The 9,385-nt window shown below is 48.9% G+C and overlaps 1 protein-coding gene across 5 annotated transcripts in view; it reads left to right on the top strand.

Annotated features, from left to right (window-relative positions):
• Window positions 1-234: 234 nt before the first annotated feature.
• Window positions 235-9,385, top strand: part of OSBPL9 (oxysterol binding protein like 9) — a 1,511,872-nt gene continuing 1,502,721 nt past the window's right edge. For 4 of the 5 annotated variants that reach the window (XM_078670721.1, XM_078670745.1, XM_078670729.1 and 1 more), the window contains exon 1: window positions 235-383. In XM_078670721.1, coding sequence (XP_078526847.1) covers window positions 273-383 — 111 coding nt within the window. In that variant the 5' untranslated portion in view covers window positions 235-272. The remainder of the gene's footprint in view (window positions 384-9,385) is intronic. The other variant, XM_078670788.1, reaches the window with a different exon arrangement.

Here is a 9,385-nt window from a genome sequence, read left to right as displayed (position 1 = left end):
GTGATTGGAACACATTGTCGTGATTACAATTTTAAAAGATATACAAGTTTTAACTTTCTACACCTGCACCTATGCTTCTCAAATAAAAGTGGCCCGTAATATGTTACTCTACTCGACGACCTGCATAGACGCTGCCAAGCGACCTTCTAAGGACGTGTTGGTTTCCTGGGCCTTTTTTTATTTCGATGAAAACCTCCTTGTGCTCCATCCACCACGCCCAACAGAAAACGTGCCACGTGACGTCGCTGGTGGTGTTGTTATTCTGTCCCAATATGGCGTCTATCATGGAAGGTCCGCTAAGCAAATGGACGAACGTTATGAAAGGTTGGCAGTACCGCTGGTTCGTGCTGGATTACAACGCGGGTCTATTGTCGTACTACACGGTAAGGGAGCGGCAAGTTCTACGTGACTTACTTTTTGGGGGTGTCTAATGCATGTGGGCGGGGCAAGTAATTTACAGAGAGACAGTAAACCAATGAAAGGTAGGGCGCAAGCTGCTCTGACCAATCGGAAGCTGAAATAGTAGTTACATTGACGGCTGCGGTATAGGTTCTAGTTATCCGCTGGTATGGACCTGTACTGCGGTGTATTTCTCAGTGACAAAGGTCAAGTTGTGCCTCTAAAGTTGTATTCGTTTGTCCTTCCTCTGCAGCACTATTAACTATATTTCCTTCAAAAATGAAACTTTTGAGGACTGGACTAGCGACCGATTCTTGTCACATAGAACAATCATCTAATTTTTATAATAGTCCTTTCCATTTTTTGTTGGGCAATTTTATACAATATCATGTTCGTAAACGTCATGCAATCCTAGCCTTTCAGTCTTTTATTCTGCGGTCTTCTGCTACTTATAGTTTAGATTACTAGTACGAGCTCCCAAGTACCTGTATGCAAAGTGCCTGTGGTTAGAAAGCCGGTACTATCTGAAGACCTAGGGCTCGTTGCAGTAGTGTAGTCCTATTTTAATTCACATTAAGAAATCACTAAAACGTTAGTAAACCCCTCGTGTTTTCATAATGGGGTACTAGAGACGGTTTCTGTCCTTAACCCCTCGTCGGGTTAATGAGGTTTCACTTTCGTTACGACTTGTGAGAATGTTTTAAGTGTGGTTTATCTTCTTTAGCCTTGGCTTGACACTCGTGTTCGGAGGAAGCCGTGCTGTGTCTGCTGATTGCTGTGTACTTTGTTTACCGGCTACTTATGCTATTTGAGAATCCCTGCTTTATTGTTAAATGTTTGATGTAATGTGTGCCTCATCCCAGTATATGTTCTGATACAAACGGTTAGGGTTACGTGTTAGTAGAGCCGATTAAGGAAATTACCCCTTGTATTTTAAGACTTGTATAAATGAGCTAATATCCAGACGTACCACTTAGATTTTCTGTCTCCGGCAAGTGCTCAGACTGCTGTTAGTCAGATGCCCACGGTCAGGTGACCGTGGGCCCTCTTCACTCCCTCCAGCCTGGTCGAGAGTAAACAGATGAGGATGTTGTTTTCCAATGCACTGGCGCCAGCTTAAACACAGAAACTGTGATGTAAACAGCAAGTGGCGCATTTTATTTTATCCGTTCACCATGTATTTTGTCCCTCCCCTAAGAATGTAGTGTTCCCTAAGCTTTGCTGCAATGAAGTAGAAGAAATGTGCTACTCGTGATTAACGTGAGTTTGATTTTTGAGCACGATAAGTTATCCACTTAACCCATCCACGCAAGAGAAGAGAAGAGAGACTATACCCGAATAAGCATTGTCATTGTTACTAAAGTGAACTACCGGACACCTTTGTATTGGCCAGACAAGCCTACCATCTTACTCTTAGGTATTGAAAAGTGCAGCCCAAATCATCTTCGAAAAGAAAAAAAGTGAATGTCAGGCTAATCTGCACCCTTCCTCTCCCCCCCTCCCGCCCCCGGTGAATTGGATTGGTTAATAATCCCTTTAAAAGTTCTCTGACAGATGCAAGTGCCCGAGAGTGTATATGTTGGGTACCATGAGCAGCCATTCGTACTGTTGTACCCAGATGTTCTAACAACATACGTGAATGAAATAGTTTCACAATAGTTGATATCCTGGAGGAAGCTGCGCTTGTGTACTATGACTGCAGAATTTGAAAACACTTGTAGTTACAGTTTTCATCACATCTATTACCAGTTTAACACTATGCTTTTCTTTTTAGCCTATGGAAAGGTGTCCATAAAACATGCTTTTAGGAACTAGTTAATTGTTTTGTGTTTCCTATGCCTTCATCCATGTACTTTTACTGTAGCTTTCTAGTCATTACTTGGGTTTAAGTTAGTATTCAATTGTCTCAACTGTGTAATATCATTCAGTACTTTTTGTCGTTCAAATAATCTAAATTTACGTATTCTTGCTTTTTAAAACTAGCATTGGCTAAGCCAATAGGTGTTGCCTCTACCAGCACTAAATTGGCTTTGCCAATATGTTTTTACCATGTTATATACCAGCGTGGCTGCTGTTTAGCAAGGATAAAAGTTAGTGGGGTAAAGGATTGGCATGGAGTGGAGTGGGGTGTTATGGAGTAGTGTAGAGTTGAGTAGTGTGAAGTGTCATGGAGGCAGTACAGTATAATAGTGGAAGGGCTTAGAGTTGAATGTCGTAGAGTGGGGTGGCATAGTGTCGTGGTGTAGAGCAGAGTGGAATGGCATAGAGAGGGCATTGCGTAGTGTTCAGGGGCAGTTCCTCCGCCTTAGCAGAAGAGCATCGCCCCTCCAAGAAAAGCCCCAGGCCAGGGCTGAAAAATAAAATGCTAATAAAGTTTATTTATTACCATTTTATTTTTCATCAACAGTCCCGTCCTGAACAGTGTGACGGGGCGGGGCCAGTGCTGCCGAATGGCAGCAGGGAGCTGTGCGCTTTAAAATATGCATGTCTGTTTGGCTTCCTGTCTTGCGATGGCTAGTCAGAAATGCTCATTCTAATCTGGCTGTCCAAGACGGCCAGGTTAGAGAAAGCGCAAGCCTCCAGTGCTATTGAGAGTGCTGAGTCAGGTCGCTCCCTCCAATCCTGGCGCTGCTCTCATGCTGGTCAGAGCAGCGCCAGGATTGGTTGGGGAAGTTGGATGGGCCCCACGTTGGAGCCTGCCTTCATGGAGGACAGGAGGATGAGGACGTTGCGTCGAACAGGAATGTAAGTGTATTTAAAAAAATAATTGGTGTCCCTTTGCCTTACCACCCTTGCTATGTGCCAGCCGCCACTTGTAATGTTGTAGAGCAGAGCAGGGTAGTGTAGGAGAATGTAATGTCGTAGAGTGGAGTTGAGTAGTATGTCGTAGAATAGAGTGGAGTCAAGTTGCAAAAGAAGTTGCGTAGAGCTTTGGAGAGTGTAGTATGCTGTAGAGTTGCATTGAGTTGAGTAGGGTGTTGTTGAGTGGATTGAAGCATAGTAGAGTGTAGGGTTGTAGAGTGAAGTTGCGTAAAATACAGTGGTGCAGAGTAGATTGACGTAGGGTGCAGTGACGTGGAGTGACAGAGTGCAGTGGTACAGAGTAGATTGCAGTGACGTAGACTACAGTGGCATACAGTAGATTAATTCAGAGTAGAGTGAAGTGGTGTAGAGTGAAGTGTGCAGAGGTGTAGAGTGGCTTAGAGTGCAGTGCAGCAGAATAGATTAAAGCGGAGCGTAGTGTCTTAGAGTGCAGTGTTGTAGAGTGGTACAGAGAACAGTGGCTTCGAGTACAGTAGTAGAGCGTAGAATAGAGTGCAGTGACACAGCGCAATAGTGTAGAGTGGCATAGAGTGCAGTGGTGCAGCTAAAGTGGCATTGAGTTCAGTGGCGGAGAATGCAGTCTTGTAGAGTGGCACAGTGGCATAGAATGGAGTGGCGTAGCGCTCAGTGGCATAGATTTCAGTGGTGCAAAGTAGGTGACATGCAGTGGTGCAGAGTAGAATGCGATGGCATAGAGTGCAATGGTGCAGAATGGCAATTCACAACACAGGTCCGGAGTAATTGAGGAAAGCCTTTTTGGCCTACACGCTGATCAGATGTCTTCGTTCAGCAGATGCCAAACTTCTGATCATCCCTAGAACCAAAAAAGCCAACTGGGGTGACAGAAGTTTTATAGTTACCACATCCAAATTATGGAATTCTCTTCCCATGCAGATCAAGGCTTGTATTGGTGTAGAGTGGTGTAGCGTGGAGTAGTGGTACAGAGGCGTATAGTGCAGTGGTGAAGAGCAGAACAGTGTGGTGTAGAGTGCATTGGAGGATAGCAAGGAGATAAACGGTTTTCATGGTGCCATATACACCAAATATACTGCTGTGCAGTCTCCCCCACGTATTCAGGCTCACTGACGGCACATAGTCTTGGCCCCTGGGAATGTGAAGGAGTATTAGCAGTGGGTTCCTTGTTTGAAGATGGCATGATGGATGTCACATACCGATTTTGCACATGGGTTGCCGGAAGCACTCTTTCTAACTCAGGCCATTATTATCTGTTATGTTCAACAGCACTGGGCACCTATTGAGAGGGAACATGCGAAGCATGAACTGCTTCAGATGTTGTATACCATGGTACATGGCAGACACAGTGTATGCTGGCTCTGTCACTGGCTCCGGGCACATCTCATGACAGCACTCCTCTCCTTAAAAACTAAATGGGAGACAGACCTCTCCCAGGAGTTACCGGAAAAAAGAATTGACCAGTTTGCTGGAATATCCCATGAAAGTGTCTCATAATCCGAGATTTAAATTCATCCAATTCTCCATACTACATAAGCTTAACAGCATGTTCCTCACAGCCCTTACGACGTGCCCCATTGTCATGCTTAGGATGTTTACCTCATGCATATGTTATGGACATGCCCCTCCCTGTCTGAGTATGTGGTACGGATTTCAGCAGCATTGTCCGAATTGACCTGCCTAGACTGATGGGATACACCAACACACTGTCTCTTAGGGCTACTTCCTCGCTGAAGAGCTCAAAAGTGTCACTACGCTTTACTGATTTGGCCCTATTACTGTCAAAGTGGCTCATAACTAGATGTTGAAAACCTCCTAGGGCTCCACGAGAGGCTCAACGACGGGAGGAAGTGGCACATTGGGGGCTGGCAGAAAGGGGGGCTTTATGGTGAGAGGAGTATAGTGGTCTACATAAGAAACCCATCTTGCTTGAATGTGATATCCTATAGAGGGATTCAAGGCGCAGGACGAAGTACCAGAGGAAGAGTAATGAACACAAGTGTCCCTTCTGGGTATTATGGGGATATTGTGATCACACTATAACCCCCACCTCTTTCCCTCTCTCACTTTTGGCGACGACGCACACACCACCCCTTTTCACATCGATGCTGGATGCCGGAACTGGCCTACCCCCCATTGTAACAGTCATATCTCTACAATTTGCTACTGCTCTGCAGTTTCTTGCAGGGACTCGCTCTTACTCATATGTACAATATTTATGACTTACAGGGTTATCCACAGATGACACAGTTTTGTTAGTGGGGGTGGTCAGTATAGATTGCATTAAGTTGGGTAAGTATTTTTCTATGCCAGGACCTATTCATGTGTTCCGTAATGTGTCCCACATGTAAGGCTTACTACTGTAATGTAAGATGTCACGATGTTTAGGTACAGTGTGATAAATGTATTGTATATCCATAAAATGCAATAAAGTTTGGCATGGAGGGATGCAGAGTGGATTGGTATAGTATGCAGTATTGTAGAGTGGTGTGGCATAGAGTACATTGCTGCAGAATAGAACAGAGTGGCATAGACCGCAATGGTTTAGAGTGGTGTAGAGTGCAGTAGTGCAGAGTATACTGGCATTGAGTTCAGTGGCGGAAAGTACAGTGGTGTGGCGTAGAGTTCAGTGACGTAGTAAGCACTGGAGTAGAGTGGTGTGGAGTCCATTGGTGTGGAGTGATGCAGAGTAGAGTGACATACAGAGTAGTGGTGCAGAGAGTAGTGGCACAGGGGTGTTGAATTTAATGAAATATCTACTTGTCTAATGGGCAGGTTGCTTCATAAATCTATTTGTCCTGTAACAATATCCACTTGTCCCTTTTGGTACCATGTAGTGCGATGACAAATTATGACCGCAATCTCATTATATAAGAGCTCTGATATAGCCTCTGATTATGCCAGGGCTCATACCATAGTAGTGTTTAAATACTTGCAATCCCCTTATGTTGCCACGTTTCTGCTGCTCTACATACTAGGGCTGAAGGTAGTGGTAAGCAATTGTTCCAGGGATAGAACGCTCTTTTGAGTCTGTGCAAACCTACTAACTTACATGTTTTAAGGGTTTTCAACAACTCTGCTGACCTGACCTCGGACCAGGAAGCACTCTCCCTGGCAGCTCCGCCAGCGGATTCTCGCCCTTCAGCCCCAGCAGCAGAGTTCGAGCCTCGCGCCCGACTCTGCCACAGGCTCTGAGATTTCTTGGTATTTCGCGCTTCTGACTCCAGCGCTTGTTGTGATTTGTGTTTTCTGTGCTTTGTGACTTCTTTACTTTTACAGGTTCTGCCTCATTATTTACCAGTGCCGTAGCGTCTTACAGCCTCGCCGGTGATCACTCCCCTCAGCCCCGACCCCTCCAGACTCCCGCCCGCCTCCTCCTCGATCCCGCCCCCCTCCCCTTCATAATGGCGACTGCTGCGGGGGAGCGCGTTGTGCTGACCTGACCTCGGACCAGGAAGCACTCTTCCCGGCAGCTCTGCCAGCGGATTCTCGCCCTTCAGCCCCAGCAGCAGAGTTGGAGCCCCGCGCCCGACTCTGCCACAGGCGCTGAGATTTGTTGGTGTTTCGGGCTTCTGACTCCAGCGCTTGGTGTGTGATTTGTGTTTTTTGTGCTTTGTGACTTCTTTACTTTTACAGGTTCTGCCTCATTATTTACTAGCGCCTTACCGCCTCCCCGGTGATCCCCCTCCAGACTCCTGCCCGCCTCCTCATCGATCCCGCTCCCCTCCCCTTCATAACGGCGACCGCTGCGGGAGAGCGTGTTGTGCTGACCTGACCTCGGACCAGGAAGCACTCTTCCCGGCAGCTCTGCCAGCGGATTCTCGCCCTTCAGCCCCAGCAGCAGAGTTGGAGCCCCGCGCCCGACTCTGCCACAGGCGCTGAGATTTGTTGGTGTTTCGGGCTTCTGACTCCAGCGCTTGGTGTGTGATTTGTGTTTTTTGTGCTTTGTGACTTCTTTACTTTTACAGGTTCTGCCTCATTATTTACTAGCGCCTTACCGCCTCCCCGGTGATCCCCCTCCAGACTCCTGCCCGCCTCCTCATCGATCCCGCTCCCCTCCCCTTCATAACGGCGACCGCTGCGGGAGAGCGTGTTGTGCTGACCTGACCTCGGACCAGGAAGCACTCTCCCCGGCAGCTCCGCCAGCGGATTCTCGCCCTTCAGCCCCAGCAGCAGAGTTCGAGCCTCGCACCCGACTCTGCCACAGGTTCTGAGATTTCTTGGTATTTCGTGCTTCTGACTCCAGCGCTTGGTGTGATTTGTGTTTTCTGTGCTTTGTGACTTCTTTACTTTTACATGTTCTGCCTCATTATTTACTAGCACCGTAGCGCCTTACCACCTCCCCGGTGATCCCTTCACTCAGCCCCGCCCCCCTCAAGACTCCTGCCCGCCTTCTCGATCCCACCCACCTCCCCTTCATAACAGCACCTGCTGTGCGGTCGTGCCGCTGGGGCGCCCGTCTGCACCTGGACCGCGCCCAGCGCCTGAAACCCTGGTTCCCTTGGCCCCCACCTCTACACCAGCCTCTTTGCACTCAAACCCAGCCGCCTCGAGTGCTGCGTACAAGCATCGCCTACACAAGGAGCCTTCTCATGTGCTCACTGCTGAAGCACCTTCTCCATGGACGCCGCGCCCATAGCCAGTAAAGCTCCGCCTGCTGCCATACCCGCCAACGCCCATCAATTGCATCCTTCTCAACGTGCGATCCCTTCACCGGCACGCCATAGAGATATGGGTCTTACTCGACACTCTCTCCTTCTTCACTGAGACCTGGACTAACGCAAGCTCCGGACCAGAAATCGCCACGGCTATGCCAGACGGCTACAAGCTCAAGAGGATAGACCGCCCAAACCGCCCGGGGGTGGCCCCGCCATCGCACACAAAACATCCCTCCAACTCTCCACGTCCAGCCCAAAGATCACTCTTCCCAACTTAGAACACCTCCAGATCCACACCAACCCCAGAACAACGCTACGGGGCACACTCATCTACAGACCAACAGGACCTCGCGCCCAACCCACTACCGCCATCACAGAACTCGCCGCTTCCCACGCCATCGCCTCCACGGACTACATTCTGCTCGGAGATCTAAACTTCCACCTTGATTACCACCAGGACCCAGACTCCAACGCGATACTTGAGAATCTCCCCAACCTGGGACTCAATAAACTGGTAAACACACCCACCCACATTGCAGGACACACTCTAAACCCCACCTTCGCTGAAGGGTCGAACATCCAGTTCACCCACACCACCCGGCACTCATGGACAGACCACCACTGCATCCATTTCACTTTCACATCCAGCACCGCACCTAAACAAACCCCGCGCCCGCCTCGATGAAACTGGAGTAAGATCATCGAGGACCTTCTTAACGCCACCCTCCTTCACGACCCCCCCCCTCAGCCATCGCCGACACTGACGCCGCTTCAAAGGAACTTCACCGTTGGATCACCAGCTGCGCCGACAAACTAGCCCCTCTCTGACAGACCACCACTAAACGTCTTCCAAAAGCGGCCTGGTTCACCACCGAGCTCCTAGAGGCCAGACACGCCTGCAGGCGCCTCAAGAAAACATGTTGGAACCAGAAGACCACGGAAGCCCACACCCGACCACAAGATCACCATGAAGAATTACCACCAGCTGATAAGAGACACCAAAAGAATCTTCATCAGGGAAAAAATCAACGCCAACGCAGCCAACAGTAGCGAACTCTTCAATGTCATCAAGCATTTCACCAAACCCTCTTGCGAAGCCTCTGACATCACACCCTCCCAAACTCTCTGCGACGAGCTCCGCACCTTCTTCCACCAGAAGATCATGACCCTTTACGACAACTTTAACAAATGCTTTCACCCCTACAGGCACTACCTCCGCCAAGCCGACCATCACCACCTGGTCCCTCGCGTCCATCGAACTTATTGCCACCACCATGAAGAAAACTCACTTAGGAGCCCCCACTGCCCCCTGCCCCCTCACATCTTCAACAGAGCCTCCACGGCCATCGGTCCAGAGCTAGCTCAACTCCGCCCTGGCCTCGGGCACCTGCCCCATGGACGGGAAACACGCAGAAGTAAAGCCTCTCCTCAAAAAACCATCGGCCGACCCAACTGACCTCAAGAACTACCGACCCATCTCCCTCCTCCCCTTCACTGCAAGACTCGTGAACGCCCAGCTGACAACTTTCATC

This window comes from Lissotriton helveticus, chromosome 1_2 (genome assembly GCF_964261635.1).
Source record: "Lissotriton helveticus chromosome 1_2, aLisHel1.1, whole genome shotgun sequence".
NCBI lineage: Eukaryota > Metazoa > Chordata > Amphibia > Caudata > Salamandridae > Lissotriton > Lissotriton helveticus.
The sequence above is the reverse complement of the archived record's forward strand: the minus strand, read 5'-3'. Positions and strand labels throughout refer to the sequence as shown.